We start from the raw sequence: 15,360 nt of genomic DNA on the forward strand, positions 1-15,360 counted from the left end.
TACTTACAGCAGTTAGTGACAGCAAAGCTGTTGGCCACCTCCAGGTTGTCTATGTGCGGAGTCAGTCTGAAATCGGCCATCCCAAACTGAACCATGCCAACTCTGAACGCACTATACTCCTGATCTGCACCCCTGGGAAATAGACCACCTGAGGCAGACAGACAGACAGACAGGACCATGGTCAGACAGACAAGAAAACAAGAAAATAAGAAGAGACATGGCAGAATTAGATTTATACAATATATAATATGTAAACAAGATTACGCGGTTTTCACAAAGAGACAGTAAATCAAAGTAGTTTTTCAGTACATCGACTGTATATACTGCTACACTGTACACCATAATCAAGTAATGTCACAGATGTCTCTCATTTTCTTTTGCCACTTTGCCCCAGAATTAGTAACTGCCCTGTGCATCATTACTGCAAATCAAATATGAAACTCAAAATGGGAAATGGAAAAGCTTAAATGGAAAAAGCCTTTTCTTTTTTTTTCTTTTTGCCGTCAGACCGATAGAGAATTGCGGTGAAGTTGTTAACGCTCCTTTCACTGGTGACTTTGTGTGTGAGGCCTCATGGACAGGAATGTTTCACACAACACTTTCATCAAGTTGAAGCTATCACCTCATAAATAAATAGCCTCTGACCCTGCTCACTGTATTTGCTCTGTTCTCATCATTGCAGTGTGCTCTTTAGCAGCCAGCTCCCCCTGCTGTCCATAAGGTGCCTCTGCACCCCAAGCCAGAATGGAACAGACTTGTTGATCTCAAATTGTACCAACTAAATATGGTTACATCATTTTCAGATATGTTGTTTCTCTTAGCCAAATGGAGAGTACAATAAACATTAATAACATGCAGACATTAATAACAGCAGAATAGCTCATTATTGGGGTTTTCTGCAGCCTTAACTATAAAAAGACTGAGAATAGGAGCCCACGTGACGTCCTGACTTAGTTAACAGACGTTTATTAATGGCGGCTTTGTTTTTGATGACGAAAATATATATAAAATATTATAATATATTATATAATACATATTATAATATATATATAGATATACTTTATATATGTGCTCCTTTGGCTCTATCAGATTGGAGTTTACTATCACAGGCCTGCAGGTTCACTCTGCACTAACTGCCCAAAGATACTGACTGACTGCATCCACAGTCCCACTGCGTCCCAGCAGCAGCATCTGGAGACTGTGTGGAGCTGCCTCAATGTGACAGAGATCACTCAGCCGTGACGGATCAGCCAGTGAAAACGCTATTCCGGAGACATTTATTTGTCTCATCTATTTTACGACGATTATTTAAGATTTATTTGTTTCGTTTAAATGTAAGAATAACTGACTGAGACGTTTATAGTGAATATTGTCTGATTCTGATCAGTGAGAGCACACCAGCACGTGTGCACAGGGGGGGACCCTGATAATGGTTGAAAGAAAGACCGAATTGTAAACTTGCAGGGGAAGAAAAAAATTAAATCAATTTAAAAAATTCTACCTCAGCTCAGCTGCATCATTCGTGGTGGAGCTGGCAGAATGAGGTCGTATTTCCACACACACGATCTTTGGCCCTGAGCAAGGAGGCTGAGGCCATATAAGGCAAGTATGGCTGCTCGCAGTGAGGCAGAATTATTAGCTTCTGTGACTGTCTTAACGTGCTCGCTGAGCCTCCGTCATCAAAAACAAAGCCACCATTAATAAACGGCCGTTAAGTCAGGACGTCACGTGGGCTCCTACACTCAGTCTTTTTATTAGTTAAGGCTGCAGAAAAACGCCCAATAATGAGCTATTCTGCTGTTATTAATGTCTGCATGTTATTAATGTTTATTGGGCTCTCCATTTGTCTAAGAGAAACAAGATATCTGAAAATGATGTAACCATATTTAGTTAGTACAATTTGAGATCTGTTCCATTCTGGCTTCAGTTAGTTGGGAGATAAAATCATACATCGTGCGGGGTTGAAGGATTCTTATCATTTGTACGGCTGACGTACTGACATACTGTGATAAACGTATTGCTTTCACTTCTGGTTTCTGTGTCACTGGTAGCGCGTGTTTGGCTGCATTAAGCTCAAACAAGTTAAATATATTTGTTATATATTTCATTACAGCTAATCATCCGCTAACCACTTAAATGTACACTAGTTCCACTTAACACTGATAGTAGTGTCCTAGAATTAGGACACTAACATCTTGTTTGCGAGCTGGAGAAACAATAAAAACAAAAGTCAATGGTAAATGATCTCACTTATATAGCGCTTTTTTGCGCAGGCCGATTGCACTGGCCAATTGCACTGGCCGATTGCGCCACAGAGACATGCAAGTAGCTGTTCATCAGTCAAAACAACCACCAACCTAGTACATCATAACCACAGCATATAATTAGTAAGTAACAAAAATAAAAGACGACGATGACTTAGTGGGCTTGCATACATACATACATACAGGCACATAACACACACTTACACAAGCCCACCACACACACTCATGCTCAGTTTTGGTGCATTTGAGGCTATTCAAACAAGTGACATAATACAAATCGACCGCAAAGCGCCCACATAGTCCACGCCTCTGCCCGAGAGAGTAGCTGTCATTTTATAATCCACTTCAGGTTATATTGCAGCAGAGCCACTCCAGCTCAAGCTCAGTCTGTAGAGTTTACAGTCTGTGTTGCCCTCTCTATCCATCCACCATCTCATCTGAATTTAGTGTTTTCTTTTTTTCCCTGCCTTTCTTTCCCGTTTCCACACAGATTGTAGTGTAAATTAGCAAACTGTCACTGATGATCCAAATTTGTGTACTCACAGGGTTTTGGCGGTTGCCTAACAACTCAAGTGTTAGAGGTAGAAGTGGTAGAGAAGAGTTTCATTCTGACTGTCACAATAAAAGTCTGTCAACGTTTCTGGAAACTCTTTCTTTCTGTGTTTTTCTGGTTTGTTCATTCTAAGCAGTAAAGCGCTTTGTCCATCAAGGTAGAAAAGCGCTAAATGCAGTCCATTTACCATTCAACAGGTTACAGCTAGTATTCGGGTCTGTGCCACACTTAAAGGATACCTATTGTTAGGATTTTATTGATACCAGTATCAAAACCAATGCTGCTCATATATAAATGCACCTTCATGATGTTGCAATAAAAGAGAGATACATTCTGAAAACTATTAATAGTTACCTTTACTTCTGGGAGAAATAAAAAAACAAAACAATAAAACTTATAGACAAACTATGGCTACTCTAAAGCTAACCGCAATAGATGAATACATGACTTTAAAGGGCTCCACATTGCTACCATTTTGTAAACATTTTTTAACCCTCTGCATTGACAATTTTACTACCCTTCTTATAGAGCAACTTGTAGGTTGCATTTTTTACTAAATTTATACTTAACCTTTCTTGAAAATGAAAGTAAAGTCAAAATGTCTTGATCACCCCCTGGTGGCTGGCTGCAGTATAGGTCATAAGCCCCGCCCTCTCCATGTCCCTTCTGGACATGGGCCAAACAAAAAAATCAAAGTACATGTCAAATACATTTTTGTTTCTGTCATTTTAAGTAGTTATTATCACGTTGATGTTTGTTCAAGTGTTCATTTTTCTGATACCTTTGGTTTTAATGATTTGATGCTATAAAAACAGGGTGAAACGTCATGATTGACAGCTGGGATAGACTGTGGTGGGCTCACAATTAGGTTGGGTGGGTGTATGGGCAGGACCTCAATACCACAGCTCCACTCGCCAATCACCACTGCACAGCTCTCCAAATGACATCACCAGCGCAAGGCAACAGCGGCCGTATCCTGGAGAGTTAGGCTTCAATTTTGTACAGTGGGAGGAAGTGGAAACGCATCGGCCATCTTTATATAGTCTATGGGAAAGGCAGCCAGTTCTGTCGGCTCCTCGACCACCATCTTTGCTTCACAGAGCAACCTCAAACCTTTCCATCGTTCATCAGGTAGTGTAACTTTACTCTTATATAGCATTAGCTGGACATGTTCAACAGCAAACACATAAGTCCACTCCTTTTACATAATGTAGGAGGGCAAAATATTAGAAACACCTCTCAGTGCGATGCAGTTCGGTACTATCACCTCAATAATTAACATATAATTGAAGTGACACATCTCAGACTGAATGTCAACAAAAACTGAACACTGTAAGCTTCCTTAAGGTAGATTTTATTTCTGTGCTAAAACAGGTCTGTGGAGACCAGCCAAAATTAACCACCTGTACTGGACTGCAGCTTCCACTCCTAATGGAGATCCAGATGTTGTTACAGCTGTGGCTGTGGGTTTACCAGTGTTTCCTTGTGTTCCCAGTGCCCCTCTGTCTGTCTATGTTTCTGTTTACATGTGTGTCTGTCGGCTGGCGTGGGCGTGGTCCTCCTTCTCCTGCTTCCCGGCTCTGCTCCTGTCACACACCTGCCTGCAATCTGCTCACCTGCCTCTTATCAACTTATCAGCCTGCAGTATATCTACTCTAGTCTTTCATCCACTCCAGCTAGATTGTTGTCTCAACCCCAGTGGTAGTCACGCTTCAGGCCGTTCAATATATTTTAGTAGCAACCTATTGTCTAGTCTTTTCCTCGTGCACTAACCTGTTTTCTCTGTGTTTAGGATCATCTCCAGCCTGTCCGTCACTTGCATGCCAGCCCACCACTCCACCAGCCCAGCAACTCTCTTTCCCCCTGCAGACGCCGGATCCCCATCCCCAGCCATCTCCCTCTCCTCAGCCACCTCATTGCAATAAAACTCCTTTATTCCTAAAACCATTCACTTTTCCGTGTCCTCGCTTGTGTCACCCCGTGATTGCTTGTGTCCTTATTTTATAAAAGGAGACGCAACACGCCAAAATGGGTGCTGAAGTAAATCACTGCCATTCAAAAATGTTTTCTAGCTCCGTCATCTGGCGTTTCAGCCCAAAAACGCAGTAATGAGTAAAAATGCATAAACAACAAATCACACCTGATAATAATCTTATCCGTAATGTCCGTCAGTGTTCATAATAAATGCATATGTAGACTTAAACTCAAACTGTTGAGTCTGAGGGGCCCCACAGCATCAGACCCTCTCACTGGAGGCTCATCCTCCACTTTGCACCTAAGCACGCTGGGTTCAAGTTGTCTCTACTTCAAGGGTTTATTCACATATGTGCAATTTGTGAAGTGCGTAATCGGCTTTTTCTACAGGCTTCTCTTGGCAGCCCTGGGGCCTCGTTTATAAAAATGTTCTTAGATTTATACTTGAATAGATAATTTCTGACGATGTGCTTCTGTTCGATCCATAAAAGATACCTTGCATACACAGGTTCTAAGAAGCCCATTTGCAACTTTTACGCACTTGGGGTTAGAAATCTCAAATTAACATAAAATTGACCTGCCTTACAATCAGTAATCTCCCCTTTATGTCCCGAAGTGGACAGAACTTGGACAGATACGAGTATTGCATGATTACAGTGTGTCTTCCTAACAGGGCATTTCTTGGGAGATGATAGCGACTTATAAGCCGTGGATCAGGCACAAGGTTGTTCCGGCCTCTGAAAACTCTCTCCCTTCTAACAAGGTTTTCAGTGTCTTCCAATAACACAAGAACAGCCATGGTTACTTCTTTGTAATTCGATTCAGTATTTATATATACACCTTGCGGCTGGACATTAATTCATCAATTGATAATTCATATCACATTGTTCATAAAACTTACATCACGTCTGGGGTTTGCTTAGAGATAAGACCATTTCCACGTCAAAGTAAGGTTTCATAAATAACTACTTATACATGGTTTTCTGCTTATGTCATACTTAAGATCAAAACTGATCTGTTTTATAAATGAGGCCCCAGCAATCCAACCATAATGGCAGCTGAGAGGTAGCTCGAACCATTAATGGCGAGGTCTGTTACGCGCTTCACTGCTCAAGGTTACGCCAAGTGTGAAACCAGCACAGACGTTTCGGTTTCCCGTTTTCAGGATTTCAGATTGTTCGTCATCATCACAAATTCATCAATTCATATTCATATTAACAGAGGCCAAAGAGGTTACATACTCGGTCACATTTGTTTGTTTGTGAGATATCTCAAAAACAGATTCTTTTTTTGGGGCGTTTCATTTTGCCTTTAATGGATAGTGACAGAGAGAGACAGGACAGGTGGGAGATAAAGAGGGGATGACATGGAGCAAAGGGCCCTGGGTCGGACAATTAGACCACAGGCCAAGGATTGTGTGACTAGTTTATTGTTGTTTGGTACATTTGGAACATCCGCACATATTTTAAAAAGTTCCAGTCTTGTTTTTTTTTTATTTTTGGTGGTGCGGTTAACTAGTTCATGTTTTTATTGCAGAATGTGCCTTACTGTCTTAACTGCAATTCATTAATATAAGAATACATTAACAGTTTGTATTTATGTAGGACATGTTTATTATTGGTCTGCTGCTTCATGCAGGCCTAACCATTAATGCCATATCTGTTCAATATATATCTGATCTTAACTGCATACAATGTTGTGTACAATAAGACACTTTGTGATTGTGATTCAGCTCAACATTTGAAATATTTATTGTCCTCTTCACATTTTCGCATTTGTAAGTGTAATCTTACTTCTTATTGCGTCTGTATCAGCCACAACAAACAGATATTTATCCGTCATCAGGCCTGAAATACCATATCAGTACATCTCTGATGTAGTGAGCACAACAGGTTGACAGACATTCACAGACGGAAGTCATTCTTTACTTTGGGTTTCACTTTGAATTCCAGTGGGGCAGGTGAATAAACCTTGTTCTTCACACTTCTCAATAGTAAAAAAGTGCCAATCGGACACTTGCCAGACAAGACACTAGAACTTTCCCACCCCTGAAAAACAAATGACTTGTCAAGACAACGAAGTAACAGCAAGATGTGAGGACAATTGAGAGCACAAAACATCTCTGTGGCGTATATGGAAAATGCAGCGCTTTCAGTGGACTTCAACGCTTACCACACCATCTGCAAGTTTTTCCGGAGTAGCCCGTCTAATGGAGGATGTCCCCCGTCTGTGCAATCAACGCAATTCTTAATGTGTTTTGTCATCAATTATTTTGCTAATATTTGTCAAACACTGAAGACATTTCTCCGGAGGACACAACCTTTCAGCTGAGCGCACATTCATATAGAGCCTGTGTGTGTGTGTGTGGGGGGGGCTGATACAGATAAATGGGCACATTTCATCATCATGCACCTTGCATTGTTTTGAAGCGGAGGCTAGTGGTCGTAAAATGTACACTTATATTTTATTAATTTGTTTGATCTTCATCGTATACTCATCAATCCCTTGTTTATCCATTTATTAGACATTTAGCTAAAAATAAATGAATGTCCTCATTTAGCAGTAAGACACTGTCTGTGTTTCGCTTGAAGCAGAAGACAGAGGTCCATGTATCGTCTGACGAGACTGATCAATTTAGCGATTCATTTGGTTTATTTATTTATTTTCCTTCAACTTAAGGTGGTGCCCCCAGATTATGAATATACGAGCATGGATGATTTCATGTTAACGTAGTTCATACCACTACACTAATGCTGACACATGCACCATAGGCTACTTTTGACCATACAGTGGAAAACTCCCAGGCTTTCTGGATTGTGTGTGTGTGTGTTTGTGTGTGTGTGTGTGTGTGTGTGGAGGGGGGGGGGGGGGGGGTTAATGGTAATCACTTTAATTGTAGGTATTTAACTACTGATTCATATTTAAGTTTAGAATTGCTCCTTCATATGATTGAGTGCTGTGCGCACTCATATGCAGACCTCCTAAATTGAACAAAACCTACATTTATGAATTTTCTAATTTCTGTGAAAAGGATCTTTGCCTCTTCTTTTGGTACTAAACAGACAAATTATATTTGCTCATGTTCACTAAAGGGCCGCACTGAGATTTTGTGCCAGTAAAATGGCACCGAGGCGTGTTCTCATGCAATATGTATGTTAAGGCTCTCCTGTTTCCAGGTGCAAAATATGAGAAGAACTAATGGAAAGCAGCTGACTGACTGCAGCAGAGGAGAATGTTGGGGAAGTGTTCGGGAAAAGCTGTTGTAAAATCTGCTGCACTGTGTTGTCAGAACACATGCAGAGAGAGAGAGACAGACCGACAGAAAGACAGATAGAAGAAAGAAAAATATGGCTGCCAAAAGAGGAGCGACCGTGCCAACAGTGTGGAGGAGATGCTGTAGAGACAGAGTTGCACTCCCTCTTACAGTGGCCGAAATTTCTGTGGGGAGAGAAATTCACTAATAAACACTGACTTAATAACTGCTCAAATAACAAAATGTACAAATTGTACAGGGGGAAATTAAAGACGGGTTGCCTCTGCCTGCACATCAGGCCGACATGAGGACAAAACCTGTATCAATGGATGACAATTTTCACATCAGGCCCCAGATTTCTTTTCTATTCTTTATTTAATTAATTACATTTCTCAAAAATATGGCTTTAAGTTTATTTTCCCTATGTCTTATTATGAAAAAAATATTTTTGCTTTGGTTCTATCCCTATTATTTGTATTATTATTTGTGTTCACTGGTAACTGACACCTACAATAAACACCTGTTTTGTTGTTGGCGCTTTATTGCAAAGTTTGGCTAATGTTCAAAAACAATAATACCATTTGTGATAAATCTGCTGTTGCAATTTAAATAGTCTCTATTTTTTTTTCTTTTCATGGTTTCCCTTCTGTAACAGTGTTCTGAATATATTCAGTTTGCCTTGAAATTGCATATTATGCGTCCCGTTAACCCAGATTGCTTAAGACTCTTTTTATTGAGGAATACAAATTTAACAGACTGCACTGAAATCTAGCCATGCCACCATATTCCTTGACAAACTGTCCAATATATTACAGAGGAAGAATAGAAGTGGAAATCCCTACATATTCCCCTTTTCCTTCCTATATTTGCGGACTCCCCTAGATATTGAATAAATTGTGACAAAAGTGAACAAATGCACTTTACAGACATGAGACGTTTTTTTGGACCGATCAGTTCTGGGGACGAGCTGAGTGGAACTGCAAACAACCTGGTCCGGACATTTCGGGAAAGGTCCCTCGCTCTCTACAACACCAAGACCAAGGAGCTGTGCTATGGGAGCAGAGAGAAACCCGATTCACAACAACCACCTCTTGTCCCAACCCCTCATTATCAAAGACCAGCTAGTAGAACAAGTACAATCATTGAAATACTTTAGGACAGAGACAGAAACCTTGGACCTTTAATGTCAAACCCTGGTTTAGAGGACACTAATTGAATCTATGCTCACTTTCAACATTTCATCCTGGTACAACGCCCTCACCCCCAAACACAAAACTCTCCCGCACAACTAATCAGGCCAGCAAATTATTTATTTCACCCCAAACTCCCCTATCTGAACTGTATACCTGAACAGTAACCAGAAAAGCCATTCTGATAAAGCAGGACCCCACTCACCGTTTAAAAGCAAAAGTCTGTTTAAAAGTGTTTTAAAAAACGGGCAAACACTGCCTTTCACTTTCCCCACACAGATTTATCCTGCTGGTCCGATTGAACCGACTGCCCACTAGCCTATACGACATAGGCCACTAACAGGCGGACCTATAATCAATAATTATGAAGGGATTTTAAATTTTGACGGAGTGCTTCTATTTTAACCGGCGCAACTTTTCTAGTCTTTACGGCACTGGTTCAGCGGATCAGGAAACTCACAGACCAATTGCATACGAGTTCAGCCAGCCCACGTGATGCTACTCAGCCAATCAAATCTGTGCCTTCCAGGCGATAAACATTGCGACTCTGAATACAGACAGACGAGAGAGGTGAGAGGCAAATGACCGATGATAAGACGAGTTAACGATAAGTCCAGATGTGAAACAGTTAACAAAGAAAAAGGGAAACTCAAGCTGCTGCTTCAAAAGCTATTTTATTTATTTTCTCTATTTTATTTTTAAATGTAGATCTTCTTTTACTTAATGAGAGAAGAACATTATACATATCTACAGTATTATATATCTGTATCGTTCAATGTTAAGTGACAATAAATATCGTCAAAATGTTTTTGAATTGTACTTTCTTTATGTGATTTGACATTCAGGTGTTGATTACATGCAGACGTCGATACAACTACTAGGCTACCTCAATACATATCACACTAAATCACAATGCAAGTTAGACATTATGATGTTCCGGACCTTTGCTTGAGGAAATTTTCTCTAACTGGACCTCTGGAATTTTAGTTGAATACCCCTGCTATACCATATAGAGCGTTAGTTACTACTGTAACTCCAGGTTCTATGAGTACAGGCGCAGCCCTCTGAGCTTTGGGCCTCACTGGTTCCTTAAATAGGTAAAGAAAAAGCTGTTTCAGGTCTCAGTCCAGTTTATACACAAAGTGAGACCGAGGTGAGGCCCTCTCACCCCCTTATCTCTAAGTCGCATTGCAAACATACACTAAAACAGGGTATGTTGTCATAGTAACAGACCTATGTTATATGAGAAAATGTAGCTATGCCTCACACTGTAATTTCTACACAAATGTCCAAGAACGCAAACTAATGTCAGATGGCCCAAATCATGTTTTAAAAATAAAATATGATGTACTGGAACGTCCTGCAGTAACATATATGATCAAGTATGAGTTTAAATCGTGGAATACAGGCATTACAATGTGCCAGAGGCCACCAAATCTGGGCTTTTTTTACAGCCAAACTCTGGGGGGGCATGCTCCCGGAGCCCCCAAGCTGGCTACCTTTTCCCACTGGCTGGCTACTCCATATCCTTGTGGAACGCCCTGTGGATTCTGTTGAAAGTTTGCACATGCATTTATTGTCCACAGGGGATGAATCCTACTGACTTTGACATGACCTCTACTGACACCCTTTCACTTATTTTGTGAAATATTGAGTAATATCTACTATGGATTGGCACAAAATGTTGTACAGGCATTCATGGTTCATAATGTGTTCTAATGATCATCCCCTGACCATTGTTTTTAGTGTCACCACCAGGGCGATTTGGATGGATTGCCATTCACTTTGGTGCAGGCATTCATGCCCCCTCCTCAGGATGATTAGTAGTAACTATAGAAATATTTATCTTTAGCTTTACCTTTACCTTTTCATATGCGTCATCTTCTGGTAGAATTTTCCATTTGTCCAAAAGTTTGGTTTATCACCAAACACTTGCAAAACTATTGACATTCCAATCAGCCTTAGCTGTACTTTCTGTTCAGTGCTAACCAGAAAATGTTAGCATGCTGAGACACTGCATTAAGATAAGTAAACTCAGCATCAGCATGTTAGCATAGCCGTTGTGAACATGTTAGCATCATGGACGTGGTTGCGTGCGAAAGTTAGAATTTAGCTCAACGCACCGCTGTGCAGACTCTAGTCTTGTTTAATAGTTTTTGGACAGCAAGATCCACGGCACAATATTTATCAGGCTTTTGATACTTGATAGGATCGATTCACTCTTGATTTGGGTCTTTTCATGAGAAGTTGCTGACAATAAAATAAATCCTTGAAATTATGATGTACAGTTGTCAAACCCTGTCATGTGAAATGGTTGAAAAGGCACCAAATTAAGTACAATGAAATAATTTCAATAGCTAGATTCTAACAGCACACCATGGTAATTGTGGGCCTGTGTCAGATTATAATCTATTCATATGTTTTAATGCAATGGCATGTGGTTGAAAATCCTACATATCCTTCTGTGGTCGATGTATGGGCTACCTGCATTTGAGGTCCAACAAGGACTGGGTGCACAGCAAATACGGTTTTAGTGGTGGATTTGAATGATCTTGGATTTACCTGCCTTAAACTGTGTGCCAGTTAACGCCAAAGACCAAACGCACGTGCACACACGCGCGCACACACACACAAGCCACACACTGCACTGCTAGTAAGACGCACGCGCATATATGCACATACACAAATATAAAAGACGAAAATGTTGACATAATTAGAACACTGCAGCAGCCGCGATACAGTCAGGAGGCCTCTCGTTACTGAGAGCGGCACATGGGGGGGCAGAAGACGAGAGGCCCACATCAGCAGCAGGGAGAAGGGGGGGGGGGGGTGAATGGGAGAAGGAAAAAGCCAACCGTGAGAATAATTTAGACAGACCGATGAACGAGAGGGGTAAAGATGAGAACGGTGGGGCGATGACATGAAAACCCTACCGATCTGGACACTCGGAGATCCGCACAACGCCTCGCGCCACAAAAGTGTCACCACAAACAGCAGCTTCATGGTCGTGTTCGGGCTCCTCACGCGACGCCACAGCAGCCTACGGTAGCGCTTCCTACCAAAACATCGCCTCCATCACACACGATGCGAGCTCATGGCGTCATTCCAGGTTTCGAGTTACGTAGAGCTCTGCAGATGCTCTGTCCTCTCTCCTGAGATGCGCGTGCCGCCGCCGCTGCTGCTGCTGGACTGCGGGCGCGCGCCAAGGATTGCCTAGGAATACCGATGAGGCACGAGCGACAACCGAGGGCAGCCGACAGCTAAACGTAAAGCAGAGTTTATGAGACCAAGACGAGGCTCTAGGAAACTGACAATACAGTACGGTATCATAAATGGATACTGGAAGGGCACCTAGCCTACCACTCTGTATCACTTTTATATAACAGTTAATGTGACCTGATATCACACAACAGGCATATCTGAATAGGACAGGTCTCGTTCTTCACTGTGGCGCACAGTGACATAATTCATACACATAAGAATGTTAAAATAGTAAGAGGTGACACACACTCAAAACCCCCTCAAGTCCAATAACAATGTACACAGTTTCCCTCTGAGCATGCTATTCTAGCTTGCCGCCATCATCAGCATATGGTCCACACAAATGTAGTCTAAACAGTATTAGCATATAAATATGAATATAGTCCATCAACAGTGCAATAGCAAGGTTTCATTACGTTTCATTTCACATTGTTTCTTCCTTTCCAAAGAAAAAAAAATACACTACAACATTAAAATACAGGTAGGCCTGTGTAAAGCTGAATTAATTAATTTAACGATATCTCTTTTTAGTCATATTCTATTCTTAAATTCATATTAATGTAAATACTTCTATTCCTGTCTGTCTGAATATAAGATAGCTATTACGAATGGAAACATTGATTATACCATTACAAAGAAAACGGATCAGCTGCCTCTCTTATAGTGAGAGGTGTCCCTCTCCCTCTTCCCTCAGCATAGTTTTTAATCTATATTTATACAATCTGTTTTCCATCCCCGCTCATCCCATCTTTTCGTAACCTTGACATATTATATTACATTATAACTGCCTCATTGTTTCCAGGTGCTTCTTTCTTATCTGTTCTTCTGAAATGTATCTGCTTGAGCCTTGTGTGAGTCGTGTGCTTCTGATTATAACAACGCTGCGTGATTCATTAAACTTTGGAACACTCTGACTGAACACTGCTTCTTGCCGCTGTTCTCCGAGCACTCGTCACTGCTTCCAGAGATCAGCTCTCCAGGGTCAAGCCAGTATCTGATGAAATAATCAATCATGAAAATCTGGTGTCAGAAGTGGGATCCTGGGCTGAGGTAAGTCACTTTAAATTACTTTGGCGAGGATGTCTTTCTCCGGGATTCTGTAGTGTAGTAAATGTCATGGAAGAATGGAAGGGTGATTCCCTGTCCAGAATGAGGAAGACTGTTGAGTTTCACAGTCTTAGAAGATTTAAACTGTTGAGTTGCAGAGTTTCAAAACAATTGGTGTTGAGTTTCACACCGAGAGAATACATAAAAGGTTATGTTACATCTAGCTTGATTCTTTAAGGAGTTTGATTTCTGTAGGAGATAGGAATGGGCAAGCCACAGAGCAAAAGTATTCCAAAAGGTACACAGAACAATACAATAAAATATAAGGAAAAGAAAAAGTGGCAAAAAGGGCAAGAAACATGTATCTGTACAATCTGGCAACACCTCCTGATCCCAATGAAACTCCAAGACGATTCATTGGCAAGACTTTGTGGCACATTCTACTCTGATTCACTGATAACTTGATGGGCTGGACAGAGTGCCACTAAAAGTTGAAGACTGAAGGGGGGGATGCATCATGATATGGTTGATTGAAATTGGTTGGATCAACCCATGATTCATCTTACGGTGAACAGTATTGAGTATCCTTTTCTTGTTGATAATGGAGCAACTTGTTCTTCCATATCTATGAAAAATAACAATGGGCCAGTTTCTGCTGCAACAATTAAATCTGTGGAAATCAGTGGGGTTCTGATTTCTTGTCTAAAGACTCATCCATTGCCTGTTGTGTCTCGTGATGATACTCAGATCAGATTGAATCATTCCTCATTCTCCAGTCAATTTGTTGGGAAGAGATTTGTCGTTCAAGCTTGGATGTTCATTGTCATTCTCAAAGAGGGGATTTTGTCTAAGCATGCCATCAGAAACAGTGGCAACAAATTCTACATTTTTTTCACGCACACGCTCCAGACACAGACAGTGAATCAGACAAAAGCACACATGACACTGCAGCTTTAAATGTGACTGCAGAGCAACATGCCAGCCTACAGACCATGGTGTCAGCTCTACGTTCTGGCCTGTTGAAAGAGACCAGAGACTCACCCGACACACATTGACAAATTTATTTCCTATCCTGACATGGTTTCAGCATCTACAGTTGACCAAACACTGTTTTTGTTACCAATGTCAGTTGGTTCTCATGAATATTTGGCACAGCCACTCGCATCACCCATCAGCCCACCATTATGTGTTCATGTGCAAACAACATCTGCACCTACACCACCATACATTCCTCAAGTTCCATCATCACATTGGGCTGAACATAGCACTGGACACATTAATTTTACTCTTTATCAAGCATCTCTCAAGCCTCACTGCAAACCAGTGTACATTAAGCAGTTTCCACTGTCGAAGAGGAAGCAGGCTTGGCCCTGATCACTGATGCATTGCTAGAACAAAAGGTTATTGTACCAACTACATCACCATTTAACACACCTGTTAATCCCGCACCCAAAACAAACAAGGGAGAATGGGGATTTACTCAGGAGCTCAGAGCAATCAATGCTTTAATTTTACCACTGTCTGTTGTGGTTCAAGGCATGCCTGCTTGCATGCAGTGGCTGCTTGTGCAACAATGGTGCAGGATGCTGAAAAATGAGTAGTCTCACATGCCCTCATTCTACACCCAACACATCAGGTCACCACCATTTGAAACAATCTGACATCTCAACACATGACTGCTCAAAGGCAAAGTGGTTATGAAAACACATTTACTGCCACTGCGGGCCTGACTATTTCCACCTACTCAACATCCAATCCAGCACGGTTGTTACATGAATTCTTACAAACTCACCAGAACAAATTGTGCCTGAGCCTCAT

At 41.2% G+C, this 15,360-nt stretch overlaps 1 protein-coding gene across 1 annotated transcript in view; it reads right to left on the reverse strand.

The window, feature by feature from the left end:
* LOC139307263 (glutamate receptor 2-like) overlaps positions 1-12,240 on the reverse strand; it is a 32,989-nt gene extending 20,749 nt beyond the window's left edge. The window contains exons 1-2 of the mRNA XM_070931101.1: positions 12,168-12,240; positions 8-148 (exon numbers count right to left, since the gene is read on the reverse strand). Of these exons, the coding sequence (XP_070787202.1) occupies positions 8-148; positions 12,168-12,237 (211 nt within the window). The 5' untranslated portion in view covers positions 12,238-12,240. The remainder of the gene's footprint in view (positions 1-7; positions 149-12,167) is intronic.
* Positions 12,241-15,360: the final 3,120 nt, after the last annotated feature.

The sequence above is a fragment of the Enoplosus armatus genome, unplaced genomic scaffold, assembly GCF_043641665.1.
Source record: "Enoplosus armatus isolate fEnoArm2 unplaced genomic scaffold, fEnoArm2.hap1 Scaffold_56, whole genome shotgun sequence".
Classification (NCBI taxonomy): Eukaryota; Metazoa; Chordata; class Actinopteri; order Centrarchiformes; family Enoplosidae; genus Enoplosus; species Enoplosus armatus.